The sequence below is a fragment of the Neodiprion pinetum genome, chromosome 2 (assembly GCF_021155775.2).
Source record: "Neodiprion pinetum isolate iyNeoPine1 chromosome 2, iyNeoPine1.2, whole genome shotgun sequence".
In the NCBI taxonomy this organism is placed as follows: domain Eukaryota; kingdom Metazoa; phylum Arthropoda; class Insecta; order Hymenoptera; family Diprionidae; genus Neodiprion; species Neodiprion pinetum.
In genome coordinates, this window is record NC_060233.1 from 393,065 (window position 1) to 413,516 (window position 20,452).

The following is a 20,452-nucleotide window of genomic DNA, read 5'->3' on the forward strand; positions in this document are numbered from 1 at the left end:
GAGGACTAAACCGTTCGATTCTTGACACCAAGTGGTCTTAAAATCAACACTACAATAGTGTGGACTCTATGGAATATTTTCGGTGTTACATTTAACACAGAATTTCTAACGGTGCGACGAGTTCAATTTTTTCTTGTTATTGTTGGAATCTAACAGTAAATAACAGGGTGGTTACTAAATCTCCGATACGAAATTCCCTGAATTTTTCAGGTTTTCCAGCCAAAATTTTTAAAACAAATATCCCTGACCACTCGTATAAATTGGTTATAGCGAATTGATAAAAATATACGTATTTTCCACATCATTGTTTATTTTTTTATAAAAGTACGAACCGTCACTCGGGTCACACTGTCCCATCCAGCCGATGCGCACAATCGGTTGTAAGGTAATATTTAGGAATATTCAAAGTTTGAAGAGAACCTTCCGGCGGTGGTAAAAAAATTTGTATGCGATTTAATTTATCCAAAGCTTAAAAAAATTGTGGGACGTATGTGTATGATAAAAAAATATAGTAAACGATTCCCTGACTTTACGCAAAAACCTCTGACATTTCCCCGACTATTCCAGAATTGCAGAATTTCATGACGTTTCCGAGGTTTTCCAGAATTCTCTGACCAGTGACCACCCTGAATAAGTACAAACATTACAAAATAAATGACAGCTAATTTTTCAGGGTGTATGAAGAAATAACTTAAAATTATATTCTATTCGGAATTACTCACGGTGATTCGCATTGATGAATAACGATATCCTTGTGGATCTGCTTGCTGTGTTCTGAAACGACACCATGGATCACCGATATGGACGATCACTTACACAAATTGGCACGCTAATTGTACACTTCGAAAATTAAACGAAAATCTACTTTGAAATACGATGCACTTGTTAGTATAAGTATATCAAATAAGACTGCATTTGAACCGAATGAAGTGAGTTTACAGAGAATTAGATTAACATGATCCAGAATTTTACCCGAGTTCAAGTCAACGCGAATGAAAATTGAACCGATGGAATTTGCTGTTCAAATGCTCTCGCAGTGGCAGTTGATCGATTATACACGACGTGAATCCCATTATAAGCAACGAATTAATAATTTAAACCCGAATATCCAGGATATTTTGTAACATTTTTCTCACTTTGAACACAACTAATACCAAAAACGTCAACATTCAGCCGTTAAATTGGCGGCAAATTGTCAATATGGCAGCGCTTCGGTCGTTTGTCTATTGTTTATACTACTGGAACGTCATCTGAACCGAACTGTATTATAGTTCAGTGCACAGAACTTGAGAGCATATAAGGTACATGCTTTAAGCACAGAACCCACCGAAATTCATTGTCGAGTAAGATTTCTTTCAAATTTTTACAGCTGCAACAGATATCGTAACCTTGTTTTGGTCAACTGGCTTGCTAATTGAAGTAATGGATATTTATGCTCACAAGTATTTACCTTGACTTAGAACAATATTTACTAAACATCTCTGCGTGAAAATGTGATTATGGCATGATTTTTTGATAAGGTCGATCAAACGGCGATTCCGCAACTGTCGCCATGTAGACCAATCAGAAGGCAGTTTTAAACGGAAAATCTTTTCACGAGTGAAACCCGCTGCCGTGTAAACGAGCCCAGAAGTCCGCGCTATATTTACATCTCTGTTTACGATTTACACAGTTGTTACTTAGTCAATGGCCAAATACGAGAGTTTATTTTTGTACGATATATTAGTAACTGAATAAATTATTTTGTGCGTTGTGTTAATCTGTTACCAAACCTTTTGCACAATTTGCAGTGTAATATGACTGAATTACTCTACATCAATCATCCCATTATTTCGCTGAAGAAGAGTATTCGACAATGAGTTCGACGAAAAAAAGTAAAGTTAACCTCCCGAGTGGCTGGATCGTCGTCAATTCAACAAGCTTTCCCGACAGGGTTTATTACTTCAATGTTCGTACTGGAAAATCGTCTTGGACAGAACCGTCGCACGAGACGAACAAGGTACGTGGGTCACCCTGTTATTCGACTACATTCATCTTACCACGTAGTTTTGTTACGTATTCAATCGCATGTTTCATAACCTTGAAAATTCGCTAATTATCTCATCCAAAATCGAGCTCAGCAAAAGTTTAGTGTTTTCCTGCCAATGCTTATGTCAATTTACGTTGAATTACAGCAGTTCTTTTTTATTGCACCGTTTCAGCCCGAAAAAGCTGGACAAAAGCGTAAACTATCAACAGACACCAACGTGACCTCCCCTGATTCAACTTCCTTGGATAAGTTACAGAACTCCAGCGACAATGATAAGCCCCGGCGATTACTGCGAGCCAAGCGATGTTCGGAAACGTCTCAAATATCCGAAACACCACAGATGAAGGCATTGAGAGAGAAAATGACCAAGCAGAAGTCTAAATCTAACCAGAAGAAAAAGCCAAAGCAAGGTCTCTCTGTACCTGAAAATAGCCCCCAAGATGTGCCACTGCTTAATCGTCTTGGTAGTGAGGAATTGCCCCTCTGCTCACAGCGGGCTAAGCAATATTCTGAATCGAGAGTAGTAGAAACGCCCCAAATGAAAGCATTGAGGCAAAAAATTTTAGAGAAAACATCGAAGTCTGTGCAGACCCGAAAGGCAAAATCAAACGTCTCGGGGCTCGAGAATAATAATGAGGATTTACCTCTGTTTGTGGATAAACGAAACAGTAGTATCAAATTAAAGACTCAAAGATGTTGCACTAAATTGTCTAATACTGATACCAGAAAACCAGACGACAATGTTTCCAATGTTAGGAGTACCTTGAATGCTGCAGAGTCATTTGTGAGCAAATCGACTACTTCAGCTACGTCAAGGCGTACAGAGAAGCTGAAAGTAGAAGGACACCGACGAGGTCTTAAAGTCGACAAAAAAAAGAATCTGGCCAATAAAAGATTGGACAGTTTAAAGAATAAACTTAGTACCATCCGCAAGAGAATAGAACCTGCTATATCTGCCAAGGTGGCACGGCGATTGGCAACACAAGATGCTACATCTAGTAAACTCGATACAATATTCGATAAGAGTGTTGAGAACAATACCGTATATGAAATGCGCCCTATTAGCCCGACAGGTATTTCTATAATGAATTGATCCTAACAATTGTGTTTTAAGATGACATATGTTTTCACCTAAATTTATCATGCTGTCTTCTCTGACGAATTTTTGCTACATTTCAGACCCATTGCCGAGCATTTATCAAAATACTGAATCACGATTCAGATCGCTCAGAGCAAGGCTCGCAAGCAGGTCATCTTCATCAGATATTAAAACTCAGCAAGAGAATGATCAGTCAGATAAAGCTGCCCCGTCTAATCTTCCAAACATTCCAAAAGCTGGCAGGAAAAAGAAGAAAACTAGTCATTTGGAAAAAACAAGCATAGATAGTAGTGTTGACGAAAGGGCTGATGTGTTTTTGAACCACGCTGTGGCACAACATGCAGATGAGACCGCATTTTTTGAAGAAATGGAATGGGAACCCATTGAACAGGAAAAACTCATCGTCGAAGTGAGATACATATGAAAGCATTTTCCCAGTTTACGAAAATCATCATCATGTAGTAGAAAATCTAATGATAAAATCATTATTTTTAGGTCCAAGAAGTTAGGATGCATCTCTCTACCGATGTAGGTGCGACGGAGCAGAAACCCCCTAATTGTACTGTAAATGGCCTAGAGTTTTCCCATGTTTCTGAGAACAGGAACCAAACGGTTGTGTATATTGTTGTCGACACCAATGTCTTTTTGTCAAATTTGAAGACAGTTACAGAAATTTTGGAGGGTTGTCATCAAACGAAATTTCAATATAAACCTGTGGTTGTAGTGCCTTGGATGGTATTACAGGTTAGTACTTTTGGAAAACTTGGTACAATTTATTTTCTAAGAATAAATCAATTTTCTTGAGATTTAATTATTTTTTATATGTATTTGATATTCTTCTGCCACAGGAATTAGACTATATAAAGGATAACAAATTGCAGAGGAAATCAACACACTTACAAAGAAGTGCCAAAATCGCAGTTGACTTGTTGTTTCAATATTTCTCAAGTAACCACCCTCGACTGCAAGGTCAAACAGCTGCAGATGCTGCTTCGAACAGAACAAAATATCATACTGACTCGCCAGACGACGAAATATTGCAAACTTGTTTGAAAATTCGAGAATTTGGATGTACAGTTGTGAGTTACTCTCAGAGTTGATAGAAATTTAAGCGTTTACCGATTCACTGAATTATTTTTCTTAGGTTTTGCTGTCCAATGACAAAAATCTCTGCAACAAGGCAATGATACACCATATCCCTACTTATGGGCGGCATAAATCTATTCAGGCAATGCTTTTGCTGAATGCGAACGAAATTGAAGCTAAATCCCCTATGACGCAACTGAAACAAGTGAAAGGTGTTGAAAACCATACAGAAACGGTTAATTCAAAAGAGGCTGATACATCGGATGAAATTTTTTGCGAGGCAAAAGCTATAATGAAGAACTTTCTATCTGTTGTAGGTATTTTAGAAGTTTGTTGCAACTTTTTTTTTTATCTTCATCAAACTTTCTAGTTATAAGTATGTAAACTTAACTCCAACCAATTGTCTTTCAGATCGTTTCAAAAGAAATGGAAAAATTATTTGGGGAAAAATGGGCAAGGCACGTGATAATTCAACCTCCTTGGTCAGTGATGGACGTTCTCAAGTGTACCTCGAAACACTGGATCGCCGCAATTAGTGATGTCTTTGTAAGACGGGCTGAATCCATGGTTACGAAACTGACAGAGATATTTCTCAACTCTCCAAGTATGTCAATTCCGTATTTATATGAAAATAAGACAGAACCGAATATAAAAAGTATCCGAAGTTGGAAAAATTCTTAGAAAAGGTGCTATTTTTTTCTCTTTTATAGAAATATACGCGAATTAATTTCTTGTTGCATTCGATTTTCCACACGAGATTGATTTTGGATTTCAGAATATGGTCAGTGTTTAAAATCCATCAGAACCGTGTTAGAAGTGTGCTATGATCTTGTACAGATGGTGAAATCAGACAAATATCAGGAACTATCTTATCAATCATGTTCTAACATCAAGGTAAATAGCGAATGACTTACGTTTATTTGTCTATAAGCTCACTAACGTTTAATTCGTGGACTATATTTTAGAAGCTGATTGATAGATGTGATGAAGAAGTGAAGGAAAACGAGGTAGAAAAAAATCAGACCTTGATCGAACTTGAAAACGAGAGTGTGAACAACGAGCAACGGGCTAACAATGCTTTCAGATTGTTTGATCAAATTTGGACGTTTACAAATAACTTTTGGTAATATGCATTGCCAATTTTTAAAGAGCTTTCAATACGAATTAGGCAGAAAAGGCATTTTTTAAAATTGAATCGACTGCAAATAATCTATAAGATTTTCACGGAATTACAGTGGAATGTCGGCCGATTTGGTTGGAATACCCCACTGCATAACTTACGAAGGATTCAATCCCGCTCCGTCAGCCGAAACTATAAATCGATTGCAGCCAGAATTAGTATCCAGCTTGAATCAGCTGATACACGTTCTAAGAACGTAGGTTGAACTACATTCGTTATTGTCACATAATTCTTCAAAACTTTTCACCAGTTAGACATCAAGATTTGTATGTTAGTAATCGTGGACGGAATTTATTTCAGGGTTTTAAGTGAGGTGGGCTGTCTGACTGTGTCCCATCCAGCGCTGATTGCCCTTCACCAAAGTTTGGTCAATTACCTTCCAAATTCTGGCGAGTTTAACGACTCGAACTCTTTGGATATCGGCGATCTCCTTTGTTGTATCAGGTTGAAAAAAGAGTTTTTGAAAACTGGACTGATCCAGTTGCAAGAACTGAGTTGTCAGTTTTGCCGGATAGCAGACTTTCGATCAATGACCGTTGGCATTTCGAGTTAGGTATTTCAAAGTTACAGTACGTTAGGACGATGTGATATTAAAACAAACGTAATCTACAAGTGCTGTGTTAGTCAGAAGGTTATTTTTGAGAAAAATATATTCACTCAGAGTCTTGTTCACAAGATTAATAATTTACTACATTTGCCGCGAAATAGAGGCGTGTTGAAACTTGAACTTTTTGTATTTTAGAGTAGACTGTAGTTTTTATACTTGAATTTTGCACTCGTTATGAGACGCTGATATCATAGTTTTATTTGGTCTAAACGGATCTTTATTCGTATCATTAGTCATCGTAGATGTAAAAAACAGAAGTCGGTAACTCGGCTGAAAGTAGAGATAAAAAAGAAACATAAACCATTAGTTTTGGTTGTAAATATCGTTCCGAATCGCTTCACTGTTGTTACTCACATGTCATATAAGTACAGCTTAGCAGAGAAGCGTCTGTATTTCGAGAGAAATGCAGGTACATACATACAGATGTATAGAAAGAGGTATAATATATTTATTTGAAACGTAAGTACAAATGTAAAACAAGTCTAATCAAACGGCATTAAAATTTGTATCCAACCGTATACTCAAACTCTGACCGTACATATTAATTGTCTTAAACGATATAAGGCATAGTTCTATAACATTAAAACAAGTTTAAGAGAGACAAGGGTTTGCATTGTAGGTATAAATATATAAACGTATCTGTTTTTTTTTTTTTCGATACTCTTGATCATTGACGCTTAAGACGTTCATGATCAAGTGAATTCCTTACGACAAGTGAAAATCCATTGAACAAACATAGTTGTCTAATTTCTGTATAGTAAAGGAAACCCTTCAGGATTAGGGGGTTGAAGCCAGTTGTCCTTGGAATACTGTACGTGTTTGGTTTCGACAACGTGGTAGGTGTAGGCGTGCCGGGATTTTTGGCTCTTGTTGGCATTCGAGTAGTGGACGACCTGTCCGTGGAGCAGCACACAGGTGCCTTTTTTGACTGGTATGGCTCGGAAGTTGCTCTGGGGGTAGCAAGGCGCAGCGCTGTCGTATACCAGAAGCTCGCTGGCTTTTGGATCCTTGTTGCGCATGTAGCGTCGATGCACTCCGCCGTTGTGAGACCCAGGCGCTATCCACAGACAGCCGTTCTCTAGCGTAGCGTCCTCCAGTGCTATCCAAAAGCCTAGGAGTCGGGGAGGTTGCGTATAGAGGTACGTTGCGTCCTGGTGCGCGGTTACTGTAATGAGAAATAAATATTACCTCGTTTGACTAATTTGTAGCAACTCGGCCTACGGGATAGTGAGGATTTGGAAGAGGCAGAGTGATCGGTTAGTCTAGATATCATCGTCCGAGGAGCGTGTTGAGATAACTTCGTTTGTGTTTCGGAAAATTCTGGAACCATTCCTGATTATAAGAATGGTTGTAAATACCAATTTTCGGTACGTGTATACTTAGCTCCTACCTTCAGAACCAATACCGGGATTTTTGTATATAAACATCGACTGACATATCGCTGGTTCCTGAAAATTCAGCTGAAAAGCGGTTTCCTTTGCTCTGTCGTCGAACGAAATTTTCTTAAACGTCGGATGCAGCCAGTGAAGAGCGTGTCCCACCTGACAACAATCGTTTGATTTGATTCGCACCCGTTTTACGACAATACACGTACAGTTCTTTACCAAACATATGGTTATTGTACATATTGACCTTGTTCAGCGATACTCTGGGATGAACTTTGAGTTTTCCGTCATCCTCCAGAGCTCCAGCCTCGAAGAAGAGGCTTATCTTGTGGGCGCTGTCAAGGAAGTATTGGTCTTTGTTCTGCGAATAATTATTACTTTTCTTGTTAATCTGATCATTATCCAATCTATGAGTTATGCAATTTTTTGCCGAGGAATCTTACTTGCGGCAATTCGACGGTATTGAATACTTTTCTTTCGTTTTCCGGTGGCAAGTTTGTCGTGAATTCTTCGCCGGCGGCTCTGAGCTCTTCCACCTCGCTAGGCGAAAGATAATCTTCCAGTACGACGTAGCCGTCGTTTTGAAACTGAAAAACAATTTTGAAGTGTTCAATTCTACTCAAGGTCACGACTACATACTATCATGAATTTTCGTGTAAGATCTGGAACGATTCAGCGCGTACCAGTATTCATGTATCTACCCACGGGTGATACACTTTCAATGTATTTTTACTCAATGCAACAAGAATAATCTCAGCCGAGTCTCTCTACCACCTGGTGATTAGGTGCCAGAGTGTGCGTTTAACCGTAAAGGTCGTTCTATTTTGAAATCGGAGCACTTCCGAATGTTGTCCGCTGCTCGCGTGATGTGAAGTGATAGAGAAAAGAGTTTCGATTCATTTGCTTCGAATCGCGAGGAGAAAGGATGATTATCGTCACGGCATGTGATACCATAAAGTGTCTGAGTGCCTGAGTTAAAAATATATCACGAAACACATATAAACGCATAGATTTAATGATCGGGGATTCCCCAGCTACGCCGAAAAGCTATCACACGTCATCAATGACGCTTCGTTATGTTTCTATTCGAGAGGGCGGAAGATAAAATAGAAATGACCAGTCACTGTTTTTCTTCGTTACGTTTTCACTACGTAAATATACCTTTCCGTTTCTCCGGTTATTAATACACCTTACGTATTGCATTCAAATTTTCAAAATATACCGATCATGATGCCTGAGAAGTACGCGATTGCTAACAGTTGAAATATGCGCCTGTATATATGGGGTATTCCATGTCAACTCGACCAATGATCTTCCCTTACCATTTTTGATTCGTTTCAGGATTTTTCATTCCGTTTTCCGGTCACAAAAATGCACTTCTTAATTTTTTCAGATTTTCTGCTACAACCGTTAATTTTTTATGATTATTCAAATATATCTAAAATTTAGCATTTTGTAAATATCTAAAAAAAATTATTTTTCATCCCGCTCATTCTGACACCCCTTCCATAATGAGGCGATTTTCTCTTCTATTTTTTTCTACCACTGCACACATTTTGAACAGACAAAACACCACGTATTCAATCGTTCAAACTTTCTGTGTTCAATTCTGAATCTTTTGCCGCAAGGACGCAGAATTTTTGATATTTTTTTGAGAATCTTCGGAACGTGCAACACGCTGTGTTTGTTGAAATGTTTAAAGTGCTAGAAAGAAATAGAAGCCGAATCGCCCGATTAGGGAACAGGTGTCCGAATGATCGGAATGAAAAATAAGATTTTGGAGAAGGCTTTGAGATTTTTAAAAAACCCCAATTTTTAGATAGGTTTAGATAATGATAAAAAATTAACGATTCTAGGAGAAAATCTGAAAAAATTAAGTAGTGCTTTTTTGTGACCGGAGAACCGTATGAAAAATTATGAAGCAAATCAAGAATGGTGTTTGAAAATCATTGGTCGAGTTGACATGGAATGCCGCATATACACATGTGAATTTTACAAATACACTTTGCACATTCATGTCCAAATACAGTGCGTCCATGCATTTGTGATAAGGCCGACTCGTTCTTTCAGTAAGAGTTTGATAATTTCAATAATACCTTTTTCTGGTATTTATCTCTTCAGTAAAATAGTTAAACATTCGTCATGTAATGAAGTACAACTTATTTCTTCTTTTCTTTTTTCATGAAATATGTGTAATATGCAGCGATATTTATTGTCATTACGACACGTAATGCTCGTATACGTTCATCCGTGGGGGGCATTGATTTTTCAGGGGATTGCAGAACGGACGAACGAAAATGGACGTATAGTTTGTGGTGACGGGGGTGTTACATCGGGATCTTAGCTGAATGAATCTTTAAAGATAGAACGAAACACTCAGCGAACGCGGTTACATTGATGTACGAATGGAATGCACGTATACGTTGCATGATTGCAAACTTACGTGTCAGACGGTTTTAGAATCGCGAGCAACAAACCGTTATGATTCGCGCTGGGGTATCAGCGTAATTGTAGTTAATTGTTTCACCCGTAAACAGTGATGAATCCGTGTATTATTTTTAAACAGTTTTCATCCTCGAATACACTGAAAAACGGCCAGTAATTAAAATCTAGTAGCGTTACGAGTACTCGATAGAGTTTAGCACTATGTGCAGAGATAACACGTTTCTCAGCTTTTAGACGGATATGATCGCTTATACTCTATAGCCGCCTCGTTTGTCGTAACCAAAAATTTAAAAATAGCCCTGTGCATTGCTGTTCATGGTGAAGGATAATGTGTATAAGTGGCGTGAGCATCGACACTGAATTTTATTGCCCTCTGCAATCAGATTCTACAAATAAGAACAGCTAGAGATGATCCGTCAATAAAATTCTTTGAATGTGAAAACAAATTGGAACGCATGCATCGATTACTGATCACTTCACGGATTTGAATTTCCATTTGCGGGAAAAGTTTTCAACCGTGGGCACAAAATATCGTCAATAGTTATTGACAAGAAGATCAACTCGGCGATAAATGAAGACCGCGCGGGGAGGGGGGGGGGGGGGTACTAAAAAACAAAAACTAAGAAATCCATCTTGATTATCGACGTAGTTAAAGAAAAAGAAATCAAGTATTTAAAGACAAAGTATGTTGACAGTAATGTCAATTGTAAAGATTCGCTGAGAAGATGAGAATTGGTGCAGATTGTTGCGAGTCCCATTTTTCATTGTCAGCGTGTATAATTAATGATGCTCCTCCAGCAAATGATTGAAGAAGAATGCGTTGAACTATCTTGCGCTATGACGGTTACGTTAATCCAGTGATAAAATTATGTAGTTTTCCATTGACAATTTGGTTTCGCATGCACATATTTGTTACGTGATATCCCTGAAACGTATTTTACTATATGGCAATACGTACAACACAAAACGCATCGAACGAAACAGACTTTATCAAATAGACTGTATACCAAAAGTATATGACCTTTGAACCGATCGTTTTCTACATACACCGATAACATGACAAGTGTGTATATCTTCTACGGTATAGATGCGTTGGCAGAGTAGACTATTCTACGTTAAAAGTAGAATGACGATACATTGAGATGCAACTCACCTTCGACAGTATGTCCATCTTCATACCAGACCTTTACCAATTAATATTTATCTCCTATTATGCAAAATTGTTATTCGTATTCCGCGCGCTCTCCAAAAACACGAGTTGCAAATTTCAAAATTATGACGTACGTTCGAAATTGGAGAGTATGAACTAATGGAAAGAAATAATCTTTGCGCCGAGGTAGATCGAAGTGAAGCGCTTGGCGGCACTTGGAGGACTGCGGACTCGGGGCTAGGGAATTGGAATACTGTGCGGATTGCGGAAGCGTGGATGAGCAGTGAGGCGTGGAGCCGACATTCGGGAGCAGCGGCAAAGACGACCGTAACGCTGTACGATAACGACGAACCTAACGGAAATTCTTCCGACTTAAAGAAGACAAATTTTGAAATTGTCTTTTTACCTTGATTTGGCATTGTTATTTAAAACTCCAAGAGGAATGAGGGTGAAAAAGATTAAATCAACGAAGGAAAAAGTAGGGCGCCTTGTTGCATGCAACCCACGTTGCATGAAATCTGGCGGGATCGTTAGCATTAGCGAATCTTTACATTTTCAGTCCTTATTAAATTCTTGCCGCTCTTCTGTACTTACTACTTCGTGGTAGATGAAACTTGTCAGTCGTTTATTAATTATAAATCGAGAAACTTTCGCGCTGCTTGGCTCAAACTTTTAAACTTACGCCTGACGCGGCTGGCGACGGAAATTCGGTAAGCGAATCGGCAAGTGCATTTCTCATCAGATTACAAACATGCGTCACAGTTTTTTTTTTTTTTTGTCTGATTCTTGCTTCCTCAGTCTCGTTAGACGCGTAGTTGAATTTTCAGTATGCTTTTTTCGATTCTTTTGCACGTTAAAACAACCAAGTTTGTATAAAGAGTTTGGGCTACTAACTACGTCGCAAAAAGTATAACCGAGCGTAAAGTTAAAGGCTTTTTTGAATACGTTTTTAGATTGAAACTTTTTAGAAATTTCTAGGCATCTCAGGTAGTTGCGGGAATAGATAAATAAAAAGATACAGATACGATATATTTATTATACATATATTAATAAATCCAAGTGCAAATTATTAAATGTACAAAAAGAAATGCATGGAAATGGTGTTAAAACTCTGCTATAGTCGTATACATTGAAACTTGAGCTGTGAATTTCAGTTATCTTATCGATATGACGCGCGTCCCCCATACTGGTTTCGTCTCGATCTTCCCGACAATTGACATTCAAGATTTTGAAACTGACTGAATTAATTATTGTACTTAATTAGGGGGTAAAAATTTAAAGAATGCCTTGAAGGACGTTAGTTTTTATACAACAAAGGAAATCCCTCGGGTTGCGGGGGTTGAATCCAGTTTTCTTTCGAGAACTTTACGTTCTTCGTTTCGTACGCGTGAATCGTATACGCGTGGCGGGACTTGTGGCTTTTGTTAGGTTCCGAATAGTGGATGATTTTTCCGTGGAGCAGCACGCAGGTTCCTTGCTTCACCGGTACGGCCTTGAAATTGCTTTGGGGCCAGGAGGGCGTCTGCGTGTCGTATACGAGTAATTCGTTGGACTTTGGATCCTTGTTACGCATGTACCTCCAGTGTACCTCGCCCTTGTGAGAGCCTGGCGCTAACCAGAGGCATCCGTTCTCCAACGTAGCGTCCTGCAGCGCTATCCAGTAGCCTAGGAGTCGCGCGGGTTCCGTATAGAGATAAGTAACGTCCTGATGTATGGTCACTGCGATTGGAAATAAGGCTGAATTATTTTACCATTCCTGGTGGAAGCTGCTATTTGCGAGTGTTTGGACTTTGGGGGGTGGAGGTCGAAACTTGAAAGGGTCAATGTTGCGAATGGCCGAGATTTCAAACATGCGAAAATAAAATAACGAAACTCATTCTAATCAGTTACACTTTCGAAAATCAAGATTTCGAACAATTCAGCTTTTCCTATTTTATTTGCGCTTGTTTGAAATTTCGATACATCTACCTTTCGCAATATTGACCCTACCCTACCCAGTTTTGACCCCCACCCATATTGATCATGACATGTGGATAGCCGGAAGGGTTTTTTCAACGTTTTCACCAATATCTCTTTCTCATTAAGGTGTTTAATTCTCATCGCGTGCATATTTACACCGGCATTTACAAGGAAGGTATCCCAGGTCAATCTCTCCGATTTTTTTTTTTTTTTGTAATATGTTACAGCAGACTGAAAACTAAGCGCCACGTATTTTTTTCATCTGCCATTAAACACTTTAAGGGGGTGGAACCAACCTCCAACGTACGGCATGTTAAGCGGTGATTTAGCAATTTTTTTTTTGTTTTTTTATTGAAAAAATTACATTTTGCATTCCCCGTTATGATAAAACTTTTCCAATTAGATTGGTTGAAAAATATTACATTCTCGTTGGTGAAACTGCCAAATCGCTCCGTGAGATGCCTCACTTTGGATGGTGGTTTCACCGCCTTAAAGTGTTTAACGACAGATAAAAAAAAAAAAAAAACCGTCGCCGAGTTTTTAGTCTACTATATCATATTGCAAAAGAAATGAAATTGGAGAGATCGACCTGGGATACCTACCTTGTTAGTCGTATAATAAGCCATCTTACCTTGAGAACCAATGCCGGGGTTTTTGTAAATGTACATAGACTGGCAAATTGCTGGTTCTTGGAAGTTAAGTTTCCGCGCAATGTCCTTCACTCTGTCGTCGAAGGAGATTTTTTTAAACGTAGGATGTAGCCAGTGAAGGGCATGTCCCACCTGTGAACAGTTGCACCAGCGTATTCATTTTCCCTTTTACATAGACCCTACGCGTGTTCGCGATTACCAAGCATGCGATAATTATGCATGGTATATTTACCTTGTTCAGTGATATCTTGGGGTCAACTTTGAGTTTCCCGTCAAGGTCCAGTGCTCCGGGTTCGAAGAAGTAGCTCATCTTGTGGGCACTGTCCAGGAAGTACAGATCTTTGTTCTGCGAATTATTATTATCATTTTTTTTTTGTTGCAAAGTTGATCATTATAATGTTATTGTAACGAGGCATCATAGAATTACTAAAAGAGGAATCTCACTTGAGGAAAGTTTATGCTATCGAATACTCTTCTTTCATTTTCCGGCGGCAAGTTTGTCGTGAATGCTTCACCAGCGGCTCTAAGCTCTTCCACCTCGTCAGGCGAAAGAAAATCTTCCAACACGACGTAGCCATCATTTTCGAACTGAGAAATGAGTAAAATAATTATTCAAATCGTTTACATTACTGCGCGATTATCTACTGTTACACTATCTTGAAATATTTGGAAATTTTGGAAGTATATACGTCATCGGGTTATCGCATAATTATCGGGTTATATAATCCATACTGTGCGTTATCAACTTTTACAAAACTTATAATTTGGAATGTTATTAAATTTTTGGACGCTAATATTGTTAATTAGAAACGAAGAAGATATCACAAGGTAGTTTAAATTACAAAATATATCGTCTAAGACCGTGGTCAACATGTTGTACTAGGAATTGGGATCAAACACAACTCCTTTTATACATTCTTTAAAAGGGTAGTTATATTGATACATAGTCTGGATAAACTTCCGTTTAGAACATACCTCCGATCAATGCGAAATTTGGTATACTTATGTATTTTGATGCGCTGATCAAGAATATCATACTCAAAACACCCGCAAAGTCAATTTTCAAGGTCAAATCAATTTTTTTTTTTTTTGTATGTGTGTGTGTGTGTGTATTTGGTATACTTGTGTATTTTGATGCGCTGATCAAGAATATCAAACTCAAAATACCCGCAAATTCGATTATCAAGGTCAAATCAATTTTTTTTTTTTTTTGTATGTGTGTGTGAGTGTGTGTGTGTATTTGGTATACTTATGTATTTTGATGCGCTGATCAAGAATATCAAACTCAAAATACCCGCAAATTCGATTTTCAAGGTCAAATCAATTTTTTTTTTGTGTGTGTGTGTGTGTATGTGTGGGTTTGGGTTTTTCCTTATATTTATTGCAATAAATGTGAAAAACATTTAAAAAATCGATTTTTTGTCGATTTGACCTTGAAAATCGAATTTGCGGGTGTTTTGAGTATGATATTCTTGATCAGCGCATCAAAATACACAAGTATACCAAATACACACACACACACACATACAAAAAAAAAAAAATTGATTTGACCTTGAAAATCGACTTTGCGGGTGTTTTGAGTATGATATTCTTGATCAGCGCATCAAAATACATAAGTATACCAAATTTCAGATCGATCGGAGGTATGTTCTAAACGGAAATACACCCCATAGTCTTAATACCTGTGTAATTATGAATAAAGGAACAACGATTAATATGATATTGGTAAATCATGAAATTAATTTTTTTTTTTTTTGCCTCAGTAATTCAAATTTGGACTGGAAACAAGATTAAAATTAAGTCACGGTGCCCGAACGTCGAAATGGATATTTTCCGACCTAGAGCGTAAAGTATATACGCAGAGAAATTTCTTGGATATATAGGTCTCCTTATTAAAAACATCAAAATTATCAGTCAACGTTTCGACCTTAGGATGTGGGTCATCTTCAAGACAGGTTTATTGCATCTAGTACAAATTTCCAACCAACCAAAAAGGAAAGTATCTGAAACCCCTTATGTTGGCGATAATACAGAGTTGAAACTGTCTCAGAATATTCTTATCAGGTATAACTCACCTTCGACAATATGCTCATCTTCTTGAAATCACGATTAACAGAATTCATTTATAATATACAATTTTTTCACAAGTATAAAATCGGGGAAGACAAACAAATACAAACAAGAAAGTCGCGTGTCGAGGCGAACTACAGTGAATCTCTTGATGGTTTTCAGGGAACTGCAAATTTAGCAGAGACGTGTCTGCTTTTATGCTGGGAAACTGGGGACTTACTCGTTTAAGTGTTCTTTTACGTAACCTCGGCCCGCGATTCGTTGGTTCATTCCCGTTCTGTAGATTTCAATAAAACCAGTGAGTTCCGTTCGCAGTTTCGCGCGTCCGTGGGTAAGGTAGAATCTCTGCACAGCGACACAGCGTTCCGTCTGTCGACGATCCAACGAAAAGTTGTTCTCTCATTGGCTGTAATTCATTCCGTTTCCGCTGTTTCGCATGAGCTCCGCTTGATGCGACGTCATTCTTTCATATCGTACGTATAAATTAGTGAATGACTCGATTAAGCATCGAGCTAGGAAGAACCGCGTTAAGGGGGTATTCTAGTGTAGAGGCATGAATTTGAGGTGTTTTTTGAAGTGCTATAAACAAAAAACAAAAAATATTTTTACCATCCATTTTTTTATCAGGCGTTTATTATTATTTCACGATTACAAAAAAAAAAAAAACAAATCAAAAAATACAAAATTGAAAGTGCTATGAGTTGTTGAAGTGGGGGGTACAAAAAAAATGGCGCGCCAATGTTGTCACGATTGCAAGCATTTTCAAGATCAGAAAAAAAAAAAAAAAAAAGATTATTAATCTACATAAATGCAGCTATCGTACTAACTAAAAAAAAAGTCGAAAAAAAATTTTTTTTTACCAAATTACGGCTGTCCGAAAAAATAATACATTTTTTTTGACTTTTTTGGACGTTTCTGAATTTTTTAAAAATAGTAAAAATTATTATTTCGTTATAATAATAGTTCGTGCGATAGAGACATGTATTGAGAAGATTCTCACCAAATTTCAAGTAAATCGGTTCAATAGAACTTGAGAAATCATATCAACCGTTTTGAAAAATGTAGTTTTGAGAAAAACGCGTTTAAAGTTTCGAGTAAAATTCGTTCCAGCCGCGCCAGTATTGAAGACGTGTCACTAAAATAGCTATATCTCTGAAAATAATAGAAATTTTGACTTGTCCTTTTAAGGACACATTCTTGAATGGTTAAGCTTTGAAAATATAAAAAAAAAAAAAAATCGATTTTTTCAAATTTCTACACTAGAATACCCCCTTAATTGAGAAAGAGATCTTCGACACACCCAACGTCTACCGGAAAGTGATCAGAGGTCATTTCGAAAAGATCTCCGAGCCTGAAGCGTCGACATCTAGTGAAATCCTAACTTTCTATTTCCGAGCTGATTATGATAGTTTTTCTCTTCTTCGAGTATCGCTAGAGAAATGAGAATTTGGAAACCAAAATTAGCCAAGGAAAAGTACGGCGCCTTTTTATATGCAACCAGAATCGTAGTCGCCCAATTAGAATGGAATGAGAATGTTCTTCGCGATTCTCGTTCGAGAGGTGGCGCCACTCCAGCGTCGAACTGGATAACTATTTCTATTGTTGAAGGCAGGCGGGACACGTTCGATTCTTCATATGATTAGCGTCAAATCGCTCTGTTATACCGAGATCTAAATACCCTATTGTTTATCAAGATGTTTCCAAAGGAACGGAAACGTACGGTAACGAATAAAAGATCTGTTTTCGCCCAAGGAGACGGGCAATCGATTCCTTTAGTCTTTATCATTTTTGATTCGCAATCACCTTTAACTCACGAAGTTTGCGAAGTTCGCCTCTCTGCTCCTCAATCGCATTCTTATTTTTATTCTCTTGAGATCGTAACATTCTGTTACCATGTACTAACGGGGAGTATGAAATAAAAAAAAAAATAATAACTAGCAGGATAAAGAAGAAAGAAGGCACGATTGCCTCATCATTTCATAATTTTGACTGTATGAAATTATAAAAAAATGTTGGCATCAACGTTTATAATACAACATAAGTATAAGAAAAACGGCTGGTTAGTTATTATATCCTGTAGAGGTGGAGAAAAATCGTCAGAATGGCTAATAAGTTCAATCAATAGAACAGCACGGATCTCGTACATCCATTAAGAACATGTCTTAGTATACTCGCGGAAAAGAAAAATGCCAGTATTAAGGTAAGTGTACCAGTTACTGTTCCTGTACCAATTATTGACCTTCTTTGGTTGTATCCGTTCGATCCTTAGTTCTAAAATTACCAAATATAAATTTGTAGTGTCTAACCTTCACGCAATTGGTTTTATCCATCGAGAAATTCACAATTTGTGCCGTAAATTTATAATTATGGAAATTTAAAGGATCAATAATTGGGTCTAAGCGTGTCGATACCTGGTACACTTACCTTAGTTCAATTCCGGAAGAGAAATATTTCGTCGAATCCAAGTTCAGTTGACGACGTAGGAGATTTTGAAAGGCATAACTCACTTCGCGATGCAGCATCTACGCACATATATACGTACCAATAAAATATTAGTCATGGACTGTAAAGCGTGAAAGTCGGAGAAGCGTCGGAGGTGGAGTGGCAAGGACTTGAGCCCGTACGATGCTCGTATACGAAAATAGCCACGATGCGATATCTCGTGCGAGGGGTCATGAGGAGTCGGCTCGTGCAGAGAAGAACTTGTCGAGTTCATCTGTACTTACAACCTATGTGTACACCTACACATGTACATACATACATACATACCTAGCCGCGTGTATCTGGGATATTATACATATTAAGCGAACATTTGAAAGAGGCACGGAACGCGAGGAGGTCCTTTTCTAAGCACGTTTTACGTTCCATTGTGTCTCGCGCGAATAACGCAGATTTTTCCTCTGTAATTACTAGTGATGTAACGCATGTAAATTTTGTAAGTATTCGCGAACGCACATTTTTAAATTTGGCGCCATTTCTCTATGGCTAAAGCGTCGACCGACAGGCACACCGTGCAAGTCGCAAGCACACATTAGCGTCGTTTGCATCTTATTACGGAAATTGCTGAGCTAATCCGAACTAAGTCGTTTGTCTGTTTGATTATTTAACGACAAGTTGATAACAGAAGTAAATTAACTTTTAGGATAGTGTGTGATTCCAATGTGAAGACAAACTTATACAATAAAAGTTCGTTATAAAACTAATGTTTTCTCGTCTTATTTAATATTAATTTCCACAATTTTTATAAGCAAAATATGAGGTATTTGTGACAATCGCATTCGCAAAATATTCGCAGGATTTTTGTGAATGCGGATGCGAATGTCAAGAAATATGCGAATATTCGTTACGTCACTAGTGAGTATATAGAACCATCCACATGGACGCAAAGAGACGCGTACGTGTCTATAGGTACAAGTGCACTAATGTCGATCGCTTCTTGTCAGTTCGTCGTCTTCGCTCGCAGCGAAATAGAGCCTTGCGAATAATTCGCGAAATCGCGGCGCGCTGCTGCAAGCTTGCAAGCTGGAAAGCTAGGAAAGCCACGCGAACCCCTGGGAAATAAGTTCAAACGGTCTCGCTAAACCGACTTGACATTATTAGGTATACGGACGCGGTGTTTTGGTGCATCTTCTGCGGGAGGTTTTTACTCTATTGGGAGAAGAGGCGCAACACGCAAGGACGCTGCTTCGAAAACAGGTAATTCGCACGTTATCGTATACCAAAGTGTGGTATCGGTCATCAAAGCTCTTGGCTTCCGAAAGTGAGGAGAATTGGCAGCTTTTCCAATCGATCGGTGCTGTTTTCTTTGACTGTATGCGAATTTACGAAATTAATATTCGCTGATATTTTATCATTCTTCTCAGATTCGACGTCAGTCAAATACGTTGTGATTTCGTAGGGGCCAGAGTTGACAAAATATAGGTATAATATACACACATGTATTTTCTACACGTGAAGCGAAATAAATTTTTTATCTCCGATCGAGGGGGACTCTGCAGGGCAACGATATTACTCGAACAATTATGTAATGTTTATTTAGTTGATCGTCGGGCAAAGTCCACTAACTATTATAAGGCAAAAAATAGAAAAAAAAAAACAATGTATGCAAAGTATAGAATAGAATAAGTTGAGAACATAAATTTGAAACGTAAATTTTCAGCAGAATATAGTAGCAATGTATAAACTATAAAGGTATAAAATAAATGAATTTTGGTCTTTCAGCTCGCAATTGCAGAATAGCAATTATGGTATATATGGATATAAATTTCAACAATATGATATTGAACCATTGATATGCCGCTTGCATTTGCTATACGTTCGTAGGAAAAGTATAAGCCTGATGCTCAGGAATACTGACGAGTCAAGTTGATGCCATAATAACAAATGTGATTTGTTGAAAAATTAGAATTTCCGCTTCTTCGATAATAGAAACGAATTGACAATCACGGAAAGGAAAATGAATACTTTGAAATCGGAAACCCTGCAGAGGGGCGTAGAATCGACCGACTCGTTTCCGTTGCCGGGATACGCGTTTAGAGTACTCACAGCATGCAATAAACCGCGGGTACGTATACGTAAACATAATTGTCGAAGATATGACACGACGGTGAGATAAACGGTCACGCGTGCAACGCGTCTTTGCCATTATTGAATTATATAGAGCCTAGTTATTACGTGCCTGCGTACCCGCGTACCCAAATACGTCTCGTTGCCTGGGTTGAATTGAGCGCCGGATGGTACTGGCCACACGTGTAGGTCCCAGTATACCTTCGACGTTAGTTGAATCGGTTGG

At 38.2% G+C, this 20,452-nt stretch overlaps 4 protein-coding genes across 9 annotated transcripts in view; 1 reads left to right on the top strand and 3 right to left on the bottom strand.

The window, feature by feature from the left end:
• LOC124213132 (ribosome assembly protein METTL17, mitochondrial) overlaps positions 1–1,524 on the bottom strand; it is a 28,161-nt gene extending 26,637 nt beyond the window's left edge. For 2 of the 4 annotated variants that reach the window (XM_046614066.2, XM_046614065.2), the window contains exons 1-2: positions 1,451–1,524; positions 723–774 (exon numbers count right to left, since the gene is read on the bottom strand). In XM_046614066.2, the coding sequence (XP_046470022.1) occupies positions 723–774; positions 1,451–1,479 (81 nt within the window). In that variant the 5' untranslated portion in view covers positions 1,480–1,524. Of the gene's footprint in view, positions 1–722; positions 775–972; positions 1,415–1,450 lie in introns of those variants that run through there. The other 2 variants (XM_069133913.1, XM_046614070.2) reach the window with 2 other exon arrangements.
• On the top strand, positions 1,495–6,722 carry Swt1 (Swt1 RNA endoribonuclease). Of its 3 annotated transcripts, none has more exons than XM_046614053.2 (11): positions 1,514–1,999; positions 2,202–3,102; positions 3,209–3,537; positions 3,624–3,872; positions 3,977–4,207; positions 4,273–4,527; positions 4,626–4,818; positions 4,990–5,108; positions 5,180–5,337; positions 5,450–5,590; positions 5,695–6,722. In XM_046614053.2, the coding sequence occupies exons 1-11, from the start codon at positions 1,856–1,858 to the stop codon at positions 5,945–5,947; spliced, it is 2,973 nt and encodes a 990-aa protein (XP_046470009.1). In that variant the 5' UTR covers positions 1,514–1,855; the 3' UTR covers positions 5,948–6,722. The 3 variants fall into 3 exon arrangements, with proteins under 3 accessions (XP_068990013.1, XP_046470009.1, XP_046470010.1); XM_046614054.2 differs by having other exon boundaries at positions 2,286–3,102; XM_069133912.1 differs by lacking the exons at positions 5,180–5,337; positions 5,450–5,590; positions 5,695–6,722 and having other exon boundaries at positions 1,495–1,999; positions 4,626–4,900.
• Phyhd1 (Phytanoyl-CoA dioxygenase domain containing 1) lies at positions 6,430–11,215 on the bottom strand. The gene is made up of 5 exons (XM_046614075.2): positions 10,985–11,215; positions 7,830–7,973; positions 7,634–7,747; positions 7,392–7,542; positions 6,430–7,166 (listed from the first exon to the last, which is right to left on the bottom strand). Exons 1-5 carry the CDS (start codon positions 11,006–11,008, stop codon positions 6,745–6,747), a joined length of 855 nt encoding a protein of 284 aa, XP_046470031.1. The 5' UTR covers positions 11,009–11,215; the 3' UTR covers positions 6,430–6,744.
• Positions 11,216–11,997: 782 nt separating this feature from the next.
• On the bottom strand, positions 11,998–15,846 carry LOC124212043 (phytanoyl-CoA dioxygenase domain-containing protein 1 homolog). The gene is made up of 5 exons (XM_046611735.2): positions 15,666–15,846; positions 14,035–14,178; positions 13,823–13,936; positions 13,572–13,722; positions 11,998–12,700 (listed from the first exon to the last, which is right to left on the bottom strand). Exons 1-5 carry the CDS (start codon positions 15,711–15,713, stop codon positions 12,279–12,281), a joined length of 879 nt encoding a protein of 292 aa, XP_046467691.1. The 5' UTR covers positions 15,714–15,846; the 3' UTR covers positions 11,998–12,278.
• Between the last annotated feature and the right edge of the window lie 4,606 nt (positions 15,847–20,452).

Coding starts and splice junctions, on each gene's coding strand:
- Swt1 (XM_046614053.2), top strand. CDS start 1,856: ATGAGTTCGACGAAAAAAAGTAAAGTTAACCTCCCGAGTGGCTGGATC. Junction 3,538..3,623: donor AGGAAAAACTCATCGTCGAA/GTGAGATACATA, acceptor CATTATTTTTAG/GTCCAAGAAGTTAGGATGCA. Junction 5,591..5,694: donor CTGATACACGTTCTAAGAAC/GTAGGTTGAACT, acceptor AATTTATTTCAG/GGTTTTAAGTGAGGTGGGCT.
- LOC124212043 (XM_046611735.2), bottom strand. CDS start 15,713: ATGAATTCTGTTAATCGTGATTTCAAGAAGATGAGCATATTGTCGAAG. Junction 14,179..15,665: donor AGATGAGCATATTGTCGAAG/GTGAGTTATACC, acceptor CTCATTTCTCAG/TTCGAAAATGATGGCTACGT. Junction 13,937..14,034: donor ATAGCATAAACTTTCCTCAA/GTGAGATTCCTC, acceptor AATAATTCGCAG/AACAAAGATCTGTACTTCCT.
- Phyhd1 (XM_046614075.2), bottom strand. CDS start 11,008: ATGAAGATGGACATACTGTCGAAG. Junction 7,748..7,829: donor ATACCGTCGAATTGCCGCAA/GTAAGATTCCTC, acceptor AATTATTCGCAG/AACAAAGACCAATACTTCCT. Junction 7,543..7,633: donor CCAGAGTATCGCTGAACAAG/GTCAATATGTAC, acceptor GATTGTTGTCAG/GTGGGACACGCTCTTCACTG.